We start from the raw sequence: 21,581 nt of genomic DNA on the forward strand, positions 1-21,581 counted from the left end.
CGAGGATGGTGAAAACGGTTCCGTCACAACGTATCGACGTAAGTGACGTAATCCAAACCTTCGATTGACTCTTTTGTAGAAAGAAACCAACGTGCTAACACCGTTTTCTAGCTTGAACACAGTTGTCAATTTTGATATCACCATAAAATACCGTCTGTTACCAGTAAAACACTGTATCATCTACATGTAGCTAAGTTGAGTAGGCCAATTTTGCAATTAAGTTCCGGTTATGAAAAGTTTCTCCTTTGAAACCACCGCTTAATTTCCCTATGTGCTAACTCCATGGTTTTGTTTTAAATGTTATTTATAACCTTTAACATTTCTTCAGGTCCCTACGTAATGGAACATCCACTTACACTACAGTAAAATACAAGAGGATAAGCAAACAAAGGCTTTATTTCTGCCGTTTTGTTTTTACTTTAGGTACGGGTGCATTGGGGTTTTCTCCTTTATAAAACTCTTTTAATAAGTGGACAGCTGTGTTGGCTAAAATGAAGGGAACACATTCAAATGGCTTTCCAATCTTGCTTGATGGGACTTTACAAATGCACTCATGTGGCTTTTCTGACTCATCATAACCGACTTGAAGTGAGTTTTCTTTTTGGATATCGTTCACATGATTTATGGGATTAGAAAGCCTCTCTTGAGCAAAGTCAGGTGTAACATCAGTTTTATTCTTGCACGAGGCCTGGTCCATTAATTTCTCCTTACCACTGACACTGGAAAATCTTTGAAGAGATTCCACATTACATTTACTACATTGTGCCGTTTCCCCTCTTGGTGAAATGTCTTCTTGTACAAAATTTTGACATATATCCTTGGAATAATCATCGGTGTGGATGTTCAGGATTGAACCACATCCACCAAATCGTTCATTAGCACATCCAAATACTACTCTTGGAATTCCCACAAATCTCAGTGCTCCAGCGCACATAATACAGGGTTCAACAGTCACGTAAAGACAGCAGTCAAGCAACACATCTTCAAAACTAAGACACTTTGACATACACCAAGTCTTTACTTGATCAATGGCCACTAATTCTGCATGTCTTGTGGCATTCTTTGTTTCATTGACTTGGTTTCTTCCTGTACCAATAACTTGGTTCTGATACACTATCACACAGCCCACAGGTACTTCTCCTTGTTCAAGAGCATCTCTGGCCTTTAGGAAAAATTCAGTAAAGACCCACTAATCATCTACAGTCTCTCAGTTGATATCAGTGTCCTTGGGGGAAGGGGGGGGGATGGGGGGTTACTTCCCATAATGGCCTTTTAGGGATGACTCCACCCAAAAGGGGTAACATTTTAAGGCTTCAGGTATATGAAAGTGTAGGGATTTCACTAGTTAAAGTTATGAAAGGGTTGTGAAATCTGTCATTTCATTCTGTAATGACCTAAAAGGGCCACAAAAGGATTTTATGGCTATAAAAATGTCAGTAAAATGTCTAGTTTTGTGATTTATTCATATTTAAAGGAAAGTGCATTTACAGCAGTTAAAAGGGATGTAAAGTTCTAAACAAGGTATGTGAAATGGGTACCGTCTTGTCAATGACAAGTATACAAAAGGGTGCCTTTTCTGTCAAAAAAGGTACAGTCGAACCTCCACTAAAGGCCACCTCCCCGCAACAGCTATTTTTTTGGTGAAAAATCCACACATTCAGTCTTGTTGCAACCTCTCACAACAGCCATCTCTCTATAATGGCCGGTAACTGGTCAAGTCGCCCGAAAGTCATCTCGCCTGAAGTCATATCGCCCAGAACCAGAGTCATGTCGCCTGAAATACATAGTCATGTCGCCCGAAATCCTAAGTCATGTCGCCCGCAATTTTATCGAGTGTATAAACTTGAAGAAAAGTAACATCTTAAGTAAATTGCAAGGAATAAACTAAGCCGCTCATTCTACAGTAAAGACTAAGCCGCTCATACTAAAGTAAAGATTCTAGTAATTATGTCGCCCGTAATTTTATCGAGTGTATAAACTCGAAGAAAAGTATCGCTGGTCATTCACTTCTATATACCATAACATCTTAAGTAAATCGCAAGGAATAAACTCTTAAAATTTTCACTCGCTAACCTATGCAAATACTAAGTTAAACAAAGACTCCACTGGCCACTAACTTCCTTCTGTCCCCAAGGTTGTAGAGAGGTTCAACTATATAAAAAAGGGTATAGGTTTGGATGTCAGGGTGGGACCTCCCAGTATAAAACTTAGTTGAGTACCCCCACCCCTTCCCTGGATATCAGTATGGCAGAGGGCAAAGAAGTGGCATTTTTCTTTCATTTGTGTCAACAGACAACAAATTAGAGATAAACCTGAATATGCCATTTCTGAGTTCCAGTGACTCCAACTTTCAACACGAGGCTTAGTGCAAAACCCTTTTAGAGAAAATGATTTTAATTTGCATAAGAACAGAAAATTATTTTCATATCAATAGCTTTGCACTTAGCCTCACTTTGAAACAGGGGCTTGGGGCAACTCGGAAACACAGGGCACCCACACAACAGACTGAGAGCTCTTTCTTGATTCTATGGGTGGTGGTGCATAGCAGTTCTTAGTTGGTGGAGTGATTTGTCTGGTTAATTCCGTTAACGAATGAGTGGGGTTGTAATGTTTAAATTTAGAGAAAATGTACGGGAAGATCGAAAAGGTTCATATTTAAATAATATTATAACATAATGCGATGAATTTTTATATATTATTATGAGATCAAAATAAATGTCTTTTTATCTGAAATGTTGTGTATTGCCATTCTTGCAGCTGGAAATAATTTGAAGCGCTTTGCATTCAACGTTTACCTAAGCATATAGTAGAGAGACAAGGGAGGAAAACTCGGCGACCCCTAGTGCTAAACCGGTCCAGCTCTGAGCCGATTTTCACCAACAAATTCCCATCGTACAGATTCCAAAGAGTAGAGTAATTCAGCAACTGAAGCTCGATCGAGCTGTTCCTAAATTTTCGTGTGCCGGCCTGTAACAGTCACACCACTTGCTCCTTTCTGATATTTGGATGACCACAAACAATACCCATCCATAAAACATCCATAATACAGAAAGTCTCTATCAAAGCATGGTAGGTTTGTAAACGTGTAAAGTGAACGTTGATCGATCAATCGTGTTTACCATAACTCTAAGAAGCTAAACTTACTTGATGTGATTGTTCGTTGACTGGAAAGTACACCGCTGTTCATTTTGCTCTGTTTCCCTCCCACGGAATGCATCATATATATAAAAATTCATCGCATTATGTTACGATAATATGAACCTTCTCGATACATGATACATTTCCTCTAAATTTAAACATTACAACGGTCACACAGTTTGTGTGGGTTCCCTGTGCTTGGAAATGGCCCATTATTGCATAGGTACGACATTTAACTAAGAACTCCTCAAAGCTCGGATTTTCATTAATAGAGCTATTTATAGCGAATACGAAGAAAAAATCACTAAAGGGATCACAAACTGGAAGAATTAAGAGTTTCCAAAACCCATCCAACTAACGAGACTGTCAGGGGTTAACTTGAGTGGCACATCGAGTCTCGCGAGGGTTTGCGAAACACTTATTTTTAGTAAATTGGTACAAAGATGATTGTTTCCTACCAATCCTATAGCTTTTTTCATCCACGTTTCGTCGGCTTCGTCCGCCATCTCCGCCATCTTGTTTTTAATCTTCTGTCCCAGTACCTCACTGTTTGGGAAAGAGAGCTGGGTAGCCTAGCCTTGCTTCGAAACACGCGCGACTTCTGTCTTGTGGATGTAGTTCCTTGTTGTTTGAGGGCATGCTCTTCCTTTATTTCTGGGAAAGATAAACTTAGAATATTGTACCACGACTCCTCCATAAATCCTTTAGGGATTTAACCGCTCAACTGCAATGGCAACTGAAGAGGTTCGTTCTTCTGTTGAGTAGATTTCATACTTAATCTGTAAATCAGCTGATTTTGGTTGAATGGACTACCACGTGAAAGAATGAGTCAAAATTAGATGCAAAGAGAGTTAAAGCTAATGAAGTACCATCCAGGATTTTAATGCGCTAACAGTGTTTTTGCTAGCAACAGTACAGAACCCTTTTTACATGACTGTATTTATTATAACGGTTTTATTTATAACATGTAAGAGATTCCTACTAACTATTATGCCTAAACCAGTAAATTTGGTGATCCAGAGAACTGCAAGAGATTCAAATAGGCAATCAGACACAGTTTAATTCATAATGTTTTCCCTATAAAGATCCACACTTCTGGCTAGGAGCAGTGTAGGTGGGTCTGGCAGGGGGAGGGTGCAGGTTGGAGCCATGCACTGTAGGGAGAATAGTTGATTTCCCCTGTTACACCTGCTACCCACTATTTTAGGAAGATAAATGAACCTCTGCTTGCAATGGCTACATACTAAACTGGGTACGACCTCACCATGGTTTCACCCCTCCCCTCCTCTTCCTGTATGAATAAATCAATAATTGACTTCATCATTGGCCTTTTACTCCCGGAAGTGTTCCCCACGCAGTCCTATTACAATTATTATTCTTCAATCTGAATGTTTACAGTTCAAATGCGTACGGCAATTTAGTTCTTTATGGCTCTAGAACTTACTTTTGATCCAAGTGGTCCTTAACCTTGCATTATTTGTTCAAGATTAGAAATATATGTAGCTAACAGTAATTTATCAGTGTGCAAAGAAAATCATTTTTACAGCTTGCCTTTCGGGCAAGCTGAAGCTAGCATTTACTAGCCCTGTCGTCATTTCAACTAGCCCCAAAAGATTTTTGACGAGAAGAATTGATTTCACAGTTCTTCTGTTATTCAAATTCCTCAAAAAACATAACCTGCCCATCAGGCAAGTTAAAAACAGAATTCACTAGCCCGGTAGCAAAATCCACTAGCCCCGGGCTATTGGACACTACTTTCTTTGCATGCTGTTTATTACATGGCTGGCTCCACAAGCAGACAAGTTGAAGCAAGCTTAGTATTCCGACTGGCTACGCAAGCAGAAAAATAGGCCTATCTTGCCTGTGTTTCCACAAAATAGAAGTTGGCCAAGATCCTTTGATTATTATCATTAACAAATGAATATCTTTAACACAATATCTTAATTTGATACAGGGAAACAAGCTTTGGGGTGGACGATTTTCTGGTAAAGTCGATCCAGAGATGGAAAAGTTTAATGCATCCATTGGTTTTGATAAAAGAATGTGGAAGGAAGACATAACGGTATCTGTAGTACATATTGTTAAAAGCTTTATCCTGAGTCTTGAATGGTCAATGATCACAAAAATTGTGTCAGTAGCAAATTGCTTAAAATTATGATTGGTTCTTAACGGCCTATATTTATTGTTTTATATTTGCTATTTTAATTTTAACTTCAAAACTGTCTAAAAAACTTGATCTGTCTGATTACTAGGAGCTTGCTATCTTAGAGGTCAAATTGGACAGTTAAAAGCCTTAGAAAAAAAAGAGGGAGAAATGTTATTAGTATGTACTAAAACAGCGGATAGTGTTTTTCACCCACCCTTGAAAATTGAAAAATTGTGGGGTATCCTTGAAAAGTCCTTTAAGTTTCCAAAGAAGTCCTTGAATATTTTTTAAAGTTCTTTGAATAAAAATAACCTGTTAAAAAAAGTGCCTAGCGCAAAGGAAACATTGAAAGCACAGGAGGATGCAAATTTTCTTGGTGATCATGAAAGTGTGTTTTCTTATGATTTCAATGTTCCTGGCATAGTTCATTTTCTGTTTTTTAAAACTTCCTGAGGGAAAGTATTGCAATAAGCAAACCTATGAATTTGAAAGGTCTTTACTTCATGTCATTCTATGTCAAATGACAGGGAAAAGGAGTCCTTGAAAAGTCCTTGATTTTTTCCCCCAAAATTCTGTATGAACCATGACTCTGTTAAAAGGCCTGTTCAGTATTGTAAGTTGTATTTGATTAATCTGTGACATATAATTGTACAAAGTGTATTTATTCAAAATAATTAGTGAATGCTTCTTGTAAAAGGGAAGTGAAGCATATGTCAAGGCAATACAAAAGGTTGGTTTAGTCACCAGTGAAGAAATGACAGAAATCTTGCGAGGATTACAACAGGTCGGTTTGTACATTGTATTCTTTTTCAACTCTATCTGCATTTAAGGTGTACATTATACATGTAATACTCTAACAAAATAATACACTGCACAGTCTGGTTGGACAAATTGTATGTATGGTGGTTGTAACAATAATAAGGCAATCTTGGAGGGTACAGGATCTGGTGGGATGACTCAGGATTCTAGGTCTTTCACTTTAATTTAATTAGGAAGTATACACTGGCTGCTAATTTGACTGTTTTTGCAGAGAATATTCTGTTTATTTTGTGCTAATCCTATGAACATTTTTGGGTATTAGAGTTGTCCCAGCGGGGGGGGGGGCGGTATGGCCTATAATGGCCTATACTGGGAGGCTCCACCTGAAAGGGGTACCTTTTTTAGGCTTCAGGTAAATGAAAAGGTCTACTAGGGATTTGACCAGTTGAAGAGACAGTGTATATGAGGGGTGGGAATTAAGACAGTGCCTTTACAGCAGTTAAAAGGGATGAAACATCCTAATCTAGGTACGTGAAAGGGGTACCATTTGGACAAAAAAAAAAGTTTCTGTACATGAAGGTAAGGGGTTAGACCTCGGGGTGGAGCCTCCCTGTATAAAACTTTTTGGAGTGCATAACCCCCCCCCCCCCCCCTTGTCCTTAAACCGGCTGAACCATTGACAGATTAAGTACATAATTATGGTTCTGTTTAAGTGTAAACCTTGTTTGTTATTCATAGGTTAAAGAAGAGTGGGCAAGTGGTAATTTTGTCCTTCAACCATCAGATGAAGATATTCATACAGCAAATGAGAGGAGATTAAAGGTACTTTTAGTCCATTAATTAATCCCACTAGAGGGTTGTTGGTTCCATTATTATGGAGACTTTGTAATGATGAAGTTTCTGTTTTTGAGTTTGGCTGATTTCTTTGATGTGACAATTTAAATGATTTAACTTTATTCTTGATAGGAAAACATTTGTACTTTTACATGGTTTTGTATGTTTTTTTTTTACTGTGGTACTTTGTCAAACTGAAATTTTAGATTTATTTGAAGGTAACTGATAAATGGCCTGCCCTTACCAAAAAACCTCCTTCACATTGTACTGTATATTAGCCCCTGTGTTATAAAGTAAATGATAATCTTTTTAGGGCTTTTTCTTCCGGCAAGCTTAGTTGGATTAGTGCTGGTCTGTCGAGTGGGAAGTTGCGGATTCAAACGCCAACTGAACCGCTACCCAGGGCCTTTAAATAACACTAGCTGTGATTTAGGATCTTGTCTCAGTTCAGATGATTACATCATTGGGGGGTGATGTTAAGCCATTGGTCTTGTCTCCTTCATCCCTCTTTCATTAGTCAATGCGAAGGGTACTGAAAAGAACGGTGGTGAGGTGGTGAGTGGTGTGGTGTTCCTCATTACACATGTCAGTCTTATCATGGGCTGGGTTGGTTGCTGTGGGCTCATAAATGGACTGAGAGCAGCTGCCAGTTGCTTTTTTGTATGCTGACGACTGAAGGTCCTGTTAACATGTTGATGCCGTATAATGTACATGTAAGAGGGCAGATCAGTTGTCCTCTAATCTATGCAATTCAAATGATAAGCCTTTTGCTTTTAATAAGATGCTAATACAAGCTTTCTCCGACTGCCATGTGTATCTGTTGTTCAATAATTCATGATTTAAATTTTTTTGCACAGGAAATTGTAGGAAATGTTGGTGGTAAACTTCATACTGGAAGGAGTAGAAATGATCAGGTATTTAGGTAGCTGAATTTGCAAACCAATTAAAATATTATATGACTGTTTGCTTCAAGTTGGTGTCTCTTGAGAGGTAACCGGTCAAGTCGCCCGAAAGTCATCTCGCCCGAAGTCATATCGCCCGAAACCATAGTTATGTCGCCCGAAATACATAGTCATGTCGCCCGAAATACATAGTCATGTCGCCCGCAATTTCTATCGAGTGTATAAACTTGAAGAAAAGTAAAAACTTAAATCGCAAGGAATAAACTCGTCAAATATTCACTCGCTAACCTATTCAAATATGAAGTTAAACAAAGACTCCAACATAGCTGTTCATTCACTGTTCATTTCAGTGTTGTTCGTTGTTCGTTGCTATGAACTAAGCCGCTCATTCTACAGTAAAGACTAAGGTGCTCATTCTACACTAAAGATTCTTGTAATTATGTCGCCCGCAATTTTATCGAGTGTATAAACTTGAAGAAAAGTAACATCTTATAGTAAATCGCAAGGAATAAACTCGTAAAATGTTCACTCTACCAACTGTGTTAGAAGAAGAATCATTAGCCGAGCCAACTATCCATTCCGTCGACCCGGTCCCAGAGCAGTTGACCTACCGAATAATAGATGATGGGACCATCCATCGAAAAAAGAAGCTGATTGACTCAATGGGCTTCACCTACAATGTTAAAGAGCGCGGGAAAGAGACCACCTATTGGCAGGCGTTACAGGATGTTTTCAAGCCGGCCTCTGCAATCGTCCAAGAGGTGAGAATGCCAAACAAATAACCTATTCAACATAAGTATAAGGAAGGTGAATCTTACTTTGTGTTTTCTTTCTCATTCCATTTACAGGTGCTCTTAGATGAACTCAACTCCGCCCCGTGTGATGCCCTTCCCAAACCCAGTTACATTGCCAGACGGGCAAACAGACTGCGGCAACGTCAAAGGCCAGAAGATCCAGTCGACCTAGATTTCGTCCTGGATGACAAGTAGGCGACTCCTTGAAGCATGCTCTCACTTAGCCCATGGACTAGTTCGTACTGATTAGCTTTCTTTAGTTTTCGCTCGCGTTCAGAAAAGTAATGATATTATTATTATAGTTTAAAAAAAATAGTTTATTCTATCACGATATATAGGATCGCGCTAGTTTAGAGCTCATTATTATTATTATTATAGTTTATTATAGTTTATCGCTCGTGTTTGGGAAACTGATAATTTATTATTGTTCTAGTTTAAAAGGAATAGTTTATTTCATTACGAAATAAAAGTCCGATATAGGATCTAGCTAATTTTTACGCTGGTTAGGGATATTGCTTACTACAAATATTACTTAAGTAGTACTAGGTATGTGATTGTTTTTTAAGGGGCGGGCGTCATTTGGACGACCCCGGCACACGTCCCCGCGTGTAATAAGTATTTCTTTTTATCACGAACTTACCTTAAGTTGGCATTTGAATTTGTTTTCAAGGGGCGGGTGTCACTTGGACAACCCACTCGTCCTCGCGTGTAAGTAGGTTTAGTTGCTAGCAATAAATATGTTTGTATTAATACGCGTCTGAATTTACCGCAACGTCACAATCTTGCTTAGCAGTCATGTGATGACTCTTGAGCACGTGCTGTAGTCAAGATGGCGGCCTTTTCCAACGTTCCAATCGTAGTGATGTCGACCTTCTTTCAAAACAGAATACTTCAACAGATAAAAACAACAGTGAGAATCATACTGTAACTGATATTACTAGTTTTTTTAATTTAGTGCTTTATTTTAGGTTTACTATCTCCATGAAAACGACAGCGAAACGAACAACCTGAGTTTCATAGTTTCACATTTCACTCTGACTAGCAATTTTAGAATCTTTTTGAGCATTATGAAATTTCGGGCGACATGACTCAAAATATCGGGTGACATGACTATAAATTTCGGGCGACATGACTCTGGTTTCGAGCGACATGACTTCGGGCGAGATGACTTTCGGGCGACTTGACCGTAATCCCTCTTGAGATGTGTGACTGTCGTGATCCGCTAAAGTTAAATTGCGTTGCCGACCTAGTCTTCCGCAGATATCTACCCTTGCATATACAAATCATAAGAGATGACTGTGGGAAGAGTCAGAGGCAAACAAGCAAATGAATCAATTAGATCATGAGGTAACAACGTGTTTCCCTTGCCAAGCGTGGGCCCTTGAGAGAGCTTGTTCGTAGGCAAAGCGCGGGTACACTAATAGCAGGTACCCTCGCCAAGCATGGGAAATTTACCAATTTAAGCCAAGTGTAGGGAAACGTAACTTGGCCAAGCGTTGGAAACCAGTTATCTTAACCACTCCCGTGTCAAAAACGCTGCGCGAAGTCCAGAAAAATTTGCCATAACTGCAAATGTCACGTATTAGAATGGCCCAAATTTTTTTCGAGAAATTCTCAAAATATCTTTAGATATCTCATAAAGTTTTCCAAGCATAATGAAAACCCCCCCGAAATTTGAAATTATCTCCACATTTTCCAATTTTCCTGGAAACTTTTAAATATCTCAAAGATATCCTGATATTTGTTGTGGGTAGGACTGGTATAAAAATCTCCGGTGCTAGCAATCTGAAATCTTAATTTTTACATTTAATCTTTGATTTATTTTTTTGTTTACTTTTCCCAGGCACAAGTAGATGCAAGGTAAGTTTAGCTTTTGTGACGCATATTTGTTCGATCATGGTGGGCATTAATGGACTTCCGTGTAAAAAAAGACACCATGCATTGATCTAGTTCAAAGAAGAAAAATGTATTTACCCGTCGTAAAAGGAAGTGTGCCTTGTTAATTGTCCAGTCAAGTAGATGCGCCGGCGCAGTGCGAAGCACAAATAAATTGTACAAGCGTAAGTTCATTTTTAGGGGGGAGGGTAGAGGGCTTGCTTAGGTTTGAAAAGCAAAAGAGCAAATAGATAACAATATTGTAAAGAATCTACGTTTCAAAATGCTTAGTTTGATCTTATGTAAGCATAAGACGACTTATGGACAAGTAACGACATCCAGCCGCAGCTTTGTCTACATGCGTACAATTTTAAGCGGTTTCACTAGCTTTAAATTAAGCGTTTTGGTTGCACTTTTCACACTAAACAACTACGCGATACGGTTAGCAAATTACGCGTGGGCATATCAATACCATCCCCTCAGTAAGACCCATGGACGAGTGCCGTTTGTCCGTGTTGGGACTCAGAAGCCTGGGGTATCCTCAGAAAAAAAGGGTTTCAATTACGGTTACTGTCACCAAGCGAGTGCAAAATCGCCCCTTAACCAGTTCGAACTTCTCAGCATCTTCTCCCCTGCTTCTTCTTGCTTCTCTGACGACTATTTTTATTATCGCAGGTTATGGCTAAAGAATGAAATTACAATTCTTCATTCGCTGTTGCTTGAGTTGATCAAGACCTTTATCACAAGAGCCAAAGTGTGAGTATAGCATTTAAAAGCCGGCTAGGGATTCCACAATATACTAGGCAGGCAGCGTGGCCGTGTGGTCAACGGTCCGGCGGTTTCCGAGCAGTAGCTGTATTTGTTACCGGTAGTCACGAGTTAAAATCCTTAGGCATACTTGTAAATAGCCAGCTGGTTACCATCTGCCCAGCCTGCGCAGCAGGCTCCGGTTCCCCTCGCCCTTAAATCGGGAGCTTGAGCGACAAAGACGGCGACGACTACGAAAACGTCACTTCAAGGGTGAATTCTTGCGGCTTAAAACTTTATGATCGCGCTTATTCCATCTTTTTAATCTTAATCTTTATTCTTTAATTGAAATAATTGCCTCTAGCAAGCTAATATGGCAATGTACGGTCAGTGCACGGAAGCTCATGACATTGACAGCGAGATAAATCAACAAAATAAAAACAAATAACTATAAAATACATACAAGAGAAATTACAAGTCATATGAAAAAGTGAATAAATAAATAAATAAAAATTAAAATCGTCCAAACATAAAATTATTACAAATACTTGTATGGAACACAGCAACGGAATCAGCACGTACGGAAACAGGAGACAACGCGTTCCAAGCGGGAACAGGCCATCACGTTCGATTCGTCAAATGTTGGCAGATTTTTCTGGAGCTGAATTCTAAAAGACTTTGTCGAAGTTCAGGAAAAGAAAAAGAAAGGCATTATCTTGTGTTCACGTCCTCTACAGAACGTGAAACTAAGCATTTTCATTTCATGTTGTTGTTTTGCCAATCTAAACCTTTTGCTTTTTTGCCGTTCTCGTTGACGTCGTCGTCGTCGTTGCTTAAGCTCCCTAATAACCGGCGCCTGCTACGCTGGCTACCTCCTCCACGCAGTCGTTTTTGACTCGCACGCGACGCTTCTCCCCAACAATTAGCCTGTGTGGCAAGCGTTTCCGTGTGGTTTCGGAGAGAAGAAAGACCGAAGAACGCGGTCTGACTCTTGTTCCTCGTTTTTTGCTCCAAAACCGCGCGGAAACGCTTGCTACGCAGGCTACCCAACAAAAAGACAACTCGACACCACATGTGATACGATAGAATGCAAGCAAGAGCCCATGGCTCCTAATACAAGTTATGATTGGACGGCATGTGAAAGGATAATTTGGTGCGAAACAGTTTCAGAAAATAGAACAGTAGCTTTGATTGGTTCAAATCGGGAAATGAATGTGGTTCGAATGTTAGCAGCCGTTTGTTGGGGGAGAAGCGTGCGTTGCGTGACGAGACAAAATGGCAGCGAGGGCGACTAGCTACCTCTTGCCAGTTGGATTCTTTGATCCTGTTCTGTTAAATTTGTTTCAAATTATTTGATAACCTGAGAAAACAGCCGACATTTCTCAACCCCATTAACGCTTTTCCCGACCAACTTTCTTTTTTTGTGTGTTATTCTTAGAGAGATGGATGTCTTAATGCCGGGATACACCCATATGCAGGTACAGAAAGGATGTTGTTCTTTTTGTTTTTTCAAAAATTATACAACTTTCTTGCAACTACTTGATCGCATTTTTGTATGTGTTCTTTTCAGCGGGCTCAACCGATTAGATGGAGTCATTGGTTATTAAGGTAAGTAGCATAACGTTTAAATTTTAGTCGTATTTATAATCAAATTAAAGTTTTCCATCAGAACCGGTTTTTTGAACAACAGTGGCTTAATCTAAAATACAAAAATGAAAAAGGAATACCAAGGGAAATGTCACATGCTGGAATCAGCTCTAAACCGTTTCACTGATTCTCTCTCTAGGGAACCTCGTCAGTATGTTCAAGCTACAGCTCTGTTCGGCGTCTCGCCTATTTTTTCTCTTTTTCGCAATGATCGGTAAATCGATGAATAAGCAGATAAATACGTGTATATACTAATTTGCAGCCTATAAAAGTTAGGTTGTAGTAAAAAATTCCAACTTCTTTGTTAGTTAATACGTGCCATACATCTGTTATTGATGTTCCGAAATTTCTGACGCGTTTTAATGTAGCTATACCTGGGCACTAAAGAGAGACGCTGAAAGACTGAGGGAACTATCAAACAGAGTCGACGTTAATCCTTTGGGAAGGTAAGGAGGTTACCGTGGAGAGTATGAGCTTAACGTTAAGTTTTGTCAAAACTTCCGCTACATATATTATTAGAGACTTTAAGATCCAACGACGTAACGGCAACGAGAACGTCGCTTAAAAAGTGAATTTGCGTTCTTTCAGTCTTTATCGCAATTGTTCGTACCCAGTTACTTTGTCAAATATAGGCGAACCCTCCTGGAGTTGAATTCTTAGGGACCATATCCAGGTACAGAAAGAGAAACAAAATTTCGTCGTTGCTTGTTTACGTACTCCATAAAACGCGAAGTTATATTAGGCATTTTCACGTCGTAGTCGTGCAAAAACGGGCAAAGAAATGTACAAAAAAGCGTGATGCACGTGCAAAGTTGTTGTTTTGCTTTCAGCTTATTAAACCTATTGTTGTTTTGACGTCCTCGTTGCCGACCGCGTCGTTGGATCTTAAAGTCCCTATTATTGGGCTCTGAGATTCGTCCATGCAGCGCTTATCCTGTGCTTCAGTTTTCTGTAACATGAAACTTCCAGCCCCCTCCCTCCCTGTTAGTTCACTGTCCCTTTTCAATCGCTCAGTGGACAATCTGTGCGGACAGGCTGCGACACGGAGGTAGTGAATGAGCCGAAAGGAACCTGGGGAGAGAAGGGAGGAAAAGGTACCTTCGGGACTCTCTCTACCTTATAACTGAGCCAGTTAACTCAGATTCAGTTAACGCGCGTTTTTTTCAAAAAATCTCACAGTTACTGTAAATTAAACTTTTTACTGAATCATTTGCGTCCGACTTACTTTCAGTGGTGCCATTGCGGGAAATCCTTTTGGTATTGACCGACAGTTTCTTGCCAAAGGTAGGATCTAAAGTCTCTGTTGATCCGGTAACGCTAATATCTACAAATAGCTTAAATTTATTTTGCGAGGCTGCGCCCTAAATGACATTTCTTACATGTTGTCTGGCACTTTCTGGAAAGTTATGTTAAAAAAAATCCAGGGAAAAGTGTACTTTTTTCCCCGAGCTCACTTTTCCGTTTATAGCTTTGGGCAAAGACTTTGGCCGGGATGGGAAGGTGGTATTCCTTTCGAGTGGAGCCTCCATGTAAAGGGCTTTGTTTTAACGTTCTGTTCAGGTAGTAAATGTTATCTTTATCTTTGCACAGAGTTAGGTTTCTCAGGTGTTACAGGGAACAGTATGGACGCTGTCGGGGACAGAGACTACATCGTCGAGTTCCTCTTTTGGGCTTCCTTATTGTCCACACATCTCAGGTTTGTTTTAATCTATCTTGTAAAAACCGTCGGAAAAGTGTCCAATTTACTAATTCTTCTTACGGAGCCTTTAGCAATCCCCCTTTCGTTAGTATGGAGTATCTGTTTGGCGTTGCGTTTCAATTGTTAATGTTGTGCTTGTGTCAGCGAAGGTTAGCCACTGGTAGTCCATTGTGGGAATTTACGGATTTTCGTTCTGATTATTTCAACTGGCTAGAACTCAATACGTCTAAACCTGACCCACGATGACTTGAGCTTTTGTTTGCGTGTGGCGTAAAAGTATGTTTTCTCCAGCTGCTGCAGCAGCAGCATCATCATCATCATCATCATCATCATCATCATCATCGTCATCGTCATCGTCATCGTCATCGTCATCGTCATCGTCATCGTCATCGTCATCATCATCATCATTATCACCATCATCGTCATCTTCATCGTCACCATCATCATTACTATCAACTTGGCCTTCGTCATTATCATTCACTCATTCCTATTTATTTATTTATTTATTAACATATTCACATAACGCAAAAGAACTTAACCAGCTATTTCACAATACTTGCGTCCTTTCTCCTTGAATGAGACAACTGTGGTAGTTTCACATGAAGTCATCTATTGTCGTCGAAGATCTTTTTTTTTTTCTAAAAGTTTGTTTTCCTCTTTTTCTTAGTCGCTGGGCAGAAGATATGATTCTTTATTCTACAAAGGAGTTTGGTTTTATTTCTTTATCAGATGCTTACAGGTAGGAAATGATCTTTTTACTAAGTAGATACTTCTTGACGATAACCTGCGTTATCACTGTTATATGTAACCTTCACTTGTTGCTGTTACACGAAAGGCCACATTTTGCTTTCCATTTTTTCCGTTCGATCCAATTTTAATCGTTCGTGTAAATGCTTTTGAGAGGAAAACATTTTCGTTTTCTACAATATTCTCAGGCAACAAACTGCAAATTTCTAATGAAATACCCATCCGCAAAACTTGAGTGGTCTACAAATGATAGCGCTTACTATTTGCCTGGGCTGTAGCCCTCCGTCAGAGAAAGTTTAGATCTGGGGTCAGCCGCGTGAGACCAAGTCGGACGTAAGTCGTAACTTTTTTTATGTGGCGGTAAAATAAAGAGTTTGATAGAGCGGAACGTTGGGCGTTAACTGTTTGAGTATTGGCGAGGGGATTTCATGGTAGTCAGGGTTTCTATGGGCCCTTTCAAGGTCTTTTTAAATTTTTGGTAACTTCAAGTTTGAAGGTGACACGTCCAAAGCGAACTAAGATATTGCTCTACAAAGTCGCGAAATTTTAGAGACGTTTGTACACGTATGTTGGGGGCAAGAACATATAGAAGTCTCTAACTTCGTGACTTTGCATAGCTATGTCTTTCTTAGTTGTCAACAAATTAGTCTTAACTCTTGGTTACGTTACTGATTTCAAGGCGTTCTTTCCAGAGGTGCTAACGGATTTCGCTTACTGGTCCCAGTCATAAGTTAAAACCCGTGGACCGTGTATAGGGGTATCTCTTGGTCCTTTTACCCCCTCACTTCCGTGAAAACCACAATCCTCGTCACAGTAAGTTGGGACAGCCCATGCTGTACCCATATTTCGACAAAAAGTTGTGCTCCTTCCCTCCCAGTGTTGATTTTTTTTTTTGCTTCTGACATGCCAACTCGCAAAACCAACATTAAGGGGGCAGAAAATACCACTACTATCCCAACTAATGTGACGAGTATTGCAGGGTTTTTTGTCTGTTCTTTTATGTTGATATCTTAGCACAGGAAGCAGCCTCATGCCACAAAAGAAAAACGCTGACAGTTTGGAGCTCATTCGAGGAAAGTCGGGAAGAATATTTGGTCGAGTAAGTGAAAGAAGGATAAACAGTCTTAAATGTTTTCTACTTGAAAGGTTCTAATACGAAAACAAAAGATTTTTCGTCGTTTTTTCCACGCGGCCACAAGTTTTTGATATGTCTCCATCTTGTTCCTTTCAGTGCGCGGGTATGCAGATGACGTTAAAGGTAAAAACATTTTAATACATTTCGCCCCGATGGAAGAGTTTCTTCTTTATAAAAGGCGCCAATAAGTCTACGCGTTTCAGAGATGAGGATTACAAGGATTCCAGTAAATAAGCAGTCATAGTGATTGTTATTTAGTCATTTGTATCTCTACGTCACGTGGATCTTTTGTTCTGGCTATATTAAGGATCGAGCCTCTCATTCAGACTCGTACCCAGTGGCTATTTAACTGTTTTTTTTGGGATGAGAGAAGATTGGGGATTAGGTTGAGGCGCGCGCGGGATCTCGTTTGCTTCTCATTATCATGCATCCTGTGTATGGGATAAAGGTTATATAACTTTGACTTTGAATTATTTCTCATCCCCTTTAGCCGGTTTTGCTCCAATTATTTTACTGCCCCAATCCTTTTTATTCATTTCCGTGCAATCCCAACTTTCATTTCCAACAAATGGCTTCTCTTGGGGCGCGCTTGGGGTCAATGGACCCTTTGTGATCCACAAGTTTATCTGTTGCTTTCGTCGTGCTCTAAGGTGACTTTCTCTTTATTTGAAAGTGTTGATATATTTAGAGCTTCTGTGAATAAATGCAAGTGATGTTATTTTTAATATATATATTTTTTATCAAGGGTATACCCAGTACATACAACAAAGACCTGCAGGTTAGGTTATTATAATTTTTTGTTGCTACTTTTTCTCTCCGTTTGGGACAATTGTTTTCCGGTGGCTGATTTGAACCGAAGAGGAGATACCAATAGTAACCAAAGGAGTAGCTAAATAAGGGCATAGTTAGTAGAGGAGACGTAGTTATGAAAGGCTGCAAACATCAAAGATAAAAACAATGATGCTGCAGTCTGACGAGCTTCATAACCATTCCACTCTATTAACTATGACAGGGTGATATCTTTTAAATGAAGGAAGTATCAGCCGTCTCTTCGTTCACCCCCCACCCCACCCCCTAACCAACTGGCGGCCAGGCAAGAGAGTCTCTCTCGCCTTGTCGCCCCTTGAGAGGTGTGGGGAGGGTGGGGCGAAGAGACGGCTGACACTTTGAAATCGCCATTTCCGAGTTGTTGCAAGCCTCTGTTTTAAATCGAAGCTCAGCGCTAAGGTATTGATACGAGAATGATTTCTTATTCTCATGCAAATAAAACTCATTTTTACAAGAAAGGTTTTGCACCAAGTCTCGTTTTGAAAATGAGAGATTTTTGGAACTCGGAAGTTCGAAAGTGGCCTATTTGAAATAAAAGAATCTCTTTCAAGGGAAAAGAAAACCTCCATAAAGTGTCAACAGCAAATTAAAAAGTTTTTTTTTCAGGATCTTCACATTGGAACTCTTTTCGGTTTCATCTCGGCGGCGCCTGGTTTCTGTCATAGCCGGGCTTGTACTCATAGTTGTTGTCTCTGTTAATTATGTTCATGTTAGAAAAACCTTAGAGACAATCAACATAAACTATCAGGTGAAATAGGTTGTAGAGGATGGTAGAGATTGAAGTGGATCAGAAAGAACGCTTTTTTGAGGTTAAGGCGGGGTGTTAGTTACTTATCAATGTTTCGCGTTGGCTTAGGCCCGTTTCAAACGTCGTGCTATTGCCGTGCCGAACTCAATTGATCGAATTAAATTCGACTTTAGCACGGCAGTAGCTCGACTTGGTTTCAAACGTCGTGCTACAGCCATGCCGAACTCAATTCATGAATTAAAAATACATTAGAATATATTTAAAAGTTTGCTAAACCGTTTCTTTATTTTTGTGGTTTGTTTTTAGCAACAGCCGTTCCATTCCACTGTCATTGTGTGAATTAAATTCGACGTTTGAAACCAAGTCGTGCTAATGTCATGCTGCAGTCGAGCTACAGTCGAGCCAGCTTAGCACGGCAGTAGCACGACGTTTGAAACAGGCCTTAACAATTTAAATAATCCCACTAAACTTCATTTCTCGAAATCTCCGTACGAAAAGTTTTAGGTAGCAAAATGAGACTTAGACTTGAGTATTTAGACTTGAGTATTTTTACTACTTATAGGAAGATAAAGAGCCTCTTTTTGATGTTTGTGACACGCTGCGGGGCTTACTAAAGGTGGCTACAGGAACATTAAGCACTTTAAAGGTTAGTTTGAGCTTTCTCGTTTACCGTATCAATCGTTGACGCTCTGATAAGTGATGAGCATTCAGCTTTTTTTTTTCGCAAAAGCGATACTTAAACAGTCAGGGACTTCTTAGGAATTAGGCGTAGAACTAATCAAGATGGATTAATTATCTTGTTCTTAACTGTTTAACCCCACCATTGCCTTAGTAAGTTTATAGAGACCACTAAGAAGAATGTGCCATTTCCAAGTAAATCGAAGCTTCTGTTTTAAAGCGAGAATAAGAGTGAAGCGTGCGTAGCCATTGATATGAAACTGATTTTTTAGTCTCGAGCAAAGAAACTTTTTGCACTTAGCCTCGTTTTGAAAGTGAGAATTGGAACTTGGAAATGGCCCACTGGTAGTCTCTAATTTGGGGATAAAAGTGTAAAGGATTCTGGATCACATCTGGCAATTTTAAAAGCTCTCTTGTTTCTTTTATTTGGAAATAAACTTATCTTTCTAATTTACCCTTTTTTGTGGGGGAGGGGGGAGGAGCGGGGTTAGGGTTCGGGTCCCAGTAAGTCATCCTGGCGCGCGATATCATGTCATACTGCTCTTATATACGATTCATCACTAATTATTTGTCCTTTTGATCAGATTCATAAGGAAAACATGTTAGCTGCTCTGAGTCCGGACATGTTAGCTACCGACCTCGCCTACTATCTTGCTCGAAAAGGGGTACGTATATATTTTAGGGGGATACTCCGGCTTACCCCAACCTTCGAGTGGCAAAATTGAATAGTCTCTCTAAGGACAGAGTTTCTGTTTTATTATGATTGTTGTGAAACCAATAGATAAGAGAATTGATGAGGTGACAAAAATTAAATTTATGAATTTACGAGCTACGTTTGTATATCCAGAAAAAAAAAAACAAGATGAAGGATGTCCACTTGCTAAAAATGAATCTGTTGGTGCAAAATTGTTGGGAGATATAAGCAATGTTATACTCTGCATCCGTTGATACAACAAAATGGACTGGTTTGTTAGCTAGGACGTGCGCTTTTATTTTCTATATTTTGATTTGAATATTTGATTACGGGCCCAAAAAGTTACCAGGGCTTTCGAGAAACGGGCTCCTCGATCGTAAACGTCACAATCCAAGCCAATTTCAGAAGGATTTGCATGGAGTCATCAGAACATATATAACGGTGCTTCTATCTCCTCACTAATTTTTTCCCCAGGCTGATTTTTGGCAAAGGGGTCTTATTTTACCTTGTTCTTTCTGAATATGCCAACCAATCCCATAATGCAACTGGCGGCAAGCGCAAGAAAATAAGTTGCACTGCCCCAGGAAAACGCAGCTGTCTACTGATTGGTTGTGACAATACCAAAACACTAGCGTAGAAAATTGAAAACCCAGTTACTATAATGTTTCTTACCGTTCTGTTAACTGTAATTTAGTACATCCTTTTAAGACGTTTGCAGTATTGTTTCAGGTTCCCTTTCGCGAAGCTCATAGTCTTTCAGGAGCTGCGGTTCATGCTGCGGAAAAGAAGAGCTGTCCTTTGAACGAACTAACTTTGGAGGACTTGAAGGAAGTCAGGTGTGTTTTACGTATGAAGTAAATTCACGTGACTGAGATTGCACACATCATTGAAAGAATTCTGAAAAGAAAAAGGATCCTGTTTGTCAACTAGCCTGCGAGTAAGCTCTCCAATTATGGCAGGCGAAGCGAGCCTCGACAGCACCCGCACGCGAGGGGTTCTCGCGTGATTTCTCGCGACTTCCTCAAATGGAGAGCTTACTTGCAGGCAAATTTGAATAACCTATTTATTTGAACATAGCATTGCATTGTCCTTCCATAGATTTTATAGTTTAATTACTGCCTCTTTATGTTACATGGTCCGGCTGAAATAAAAAAGTTTTGAATGGATAATCGAAATACATATCTATAAAATTAGAAAACCAACAACTTAACTTCAGACACGTTTCATGGACCTATAATGAATGTAGTTGTGCCAAACTCGCCTCATCAAAGCCTTTGCAATTACCCTTGAGTCCAAAACTGATTTAAACTTACCTAATATTAAAGGCATTTAACCTGACCTAAAGTTTGCATAGGGCTTGACAACTGAGCAAAAAAAATCAAGCAGGAGCTAACTCAAATCGCAGCTGCGTGATTTTGTGCCTTATGAATTTTCAGTCAAGCGTTTTTTAAGGGTAAAGAGGACGCGCGCATTTGCGCTCGTTCACGCAATCATATTTTGCCTTATTTCTTGAATCTTGCGATATAGTTTCAATTAAGTGCTAAACTGCGTGGTTGGAAAAATAAGAGCGGTTTAGTTAGTGCTTTTTGTCGACGGGGCCGCCTCACAACAAAGGCACTACACCAGCTACTTAGGCTAATCAAGTGCTTGATGTGAATTCCTTAGTGGAACAAGTTTAATAGGCTATTCATTCACGAGGCACGAAAACCCCTATGTTCGAGAACAAGAAACATAATGGGAGGAGACAAACGAAGTAGTTACCATTTTAAATGATGTGAGCTCTTTATTTTTATTGTTCCAGTCAGTGTGCCCCGTCCACTCACCACCTTCATATGGTTTTTTCGTGATTGGACCAGGTCTTGCCATATTAGGGAGCTTTAGCAACCACAGCGGCAACGGAACGACGGCGTGAAAAAATCAATAGGTTTGTTCAGCGGAACAACAATTCTGCACGTGCAGCACACTTTTTGTTTGGGTTCGGTCTCCAAGAAATCAATTCCAGGGAAATTTACTTGCATTTGACATTTTAAACGAGTTGAAATAATCGCGTAAAACTTTGAAAAAAACGCGAAAACTTTTTAATAGTGACGTTTTCGCTGCCGTCTCCGTCGTCGTTGCTAAGGCTCCCTATTATTTACGAAACCGCTGATAAATGCGCCTTGGATCTCATTAGGGCGAACGCATAATATTAATGGCAATGTTATTAAGTA

General features: G+C 39.7%; 2 protein-coding genes across 3 annotated transcripts in view; one reads left to right on the top strand and one right to left on the bottom strand.

The window, feature by feature from the left end:
- Window positions 1–378: 378 nt before the first annotated feature.
- Window positions 379–3,653, bottom strand: LOC140950566 (tRNA-specific adenosine deaminase 2-like). Its single transcript, XM_073399804.1, has 2 exons — window positions 3,597–3,653; window positions 379–1,162 (listed from the first exon to the last, which is right to left on the bottom strand). Exons 1-2 carry the CDS (start codon window positions 3,651–3,653, stop codon window positions 395–397), a joined length of 825 nt encoding a protein of 274 aa, XP_073255905.1. The 3' UTR covers window positions 379–394.
- Window positions 3,654–3,728: 75 nt separating this feature from the next.
- The window catches only part of LOC140949864 (argininosuccinate lyase-like), an 18,160-nt gene continuing 307 nt past the window's right edge, over window positions 3,729–21,581 (top strand). The window contains exons 1-19 of one of the 2 annotated variants that reach the window (XM_073399006.1): window positions 3,729–3,882; window positions 5,093–5,200; window positions 5,982–6,068; window positions 6,782–6,865; window positions 7,735–7,791; window positions 10,417–10,433; window positions 11,124–11,204; window positions 12,634–12,673; window positions 12,766–12,803; window positions 13,211–13,288; window positions 14,074–14,126; window positions 14,433–14,538; window positions 15,209–15,280; window positions 16,303–16,387; window positions 16,520–16,546; window positions 17,169–17,201; window positions 18,562–18,645; window positions 19,262–19,342; window positions 20,101–20,207. In XM_073399006.1, coding sequence (XP_073255107.1) covers window positions 3,868–3,882; window positions 5,093–5,200; window positions 5,982–6,068; window positions 6,782–6,865; window positions 7,735–7,791; window positions 10,417–10,433; window positions 11,124–11,204; window positions 12,634–12,673; window positions 12,766–12,803; window positions 13,211–13,288; window positions 14,074–14,126; window positions 14,433–14,538; window positions 15,209–15,280; window positions 16,303–16,387; window positions 16,520–16,546; window positions 17,169–17,201; window positions 18,562–18,645; window positions 19,262–19,342; window positions 20,101–20,207 — 1,253 coding nt within the window. In that variant the 5' untranslated portion in view covers window positions 3,729–3,867. The remainder of the gene's footprint in view (window positions 3,883–5,092; window positions 5,201–5,981; window positions 6,069–6,781; window positions 6,866–7,734; window positions 7,792–10,416; window positions 10,434–11,123; window positions 11,205–12,633; window positions 12,674–12,765; window positions 12,804–13,210; window positions 13,289–14,073; window positions 14,127–14,432; window positions 14,539–15,208; window positions 15,281–16,302; window positions 16,388–16,519; window positions 16,547–17,168; window positions 17,202–18,561; window positions 18,646–19,261; window positions 19,343–20,100; window positions 20,208–21,581) is intronic. The other variant, XM_073399007.1, reaches the window with a different exon arrangement.

This window comes from Porites lutea, chromosome 10 (genome assembly GCF_958299795.1).
Source record: "Porites lutea chromosome 10, jaPorLute2.1, whole genome shotgun sequence".
Taxonomy (NCBI): Eukaryota; Metazoa; Cnidaria; class Anthozoa; order Scleractinia; family Poritidae; genus Porites; species Porites lutea.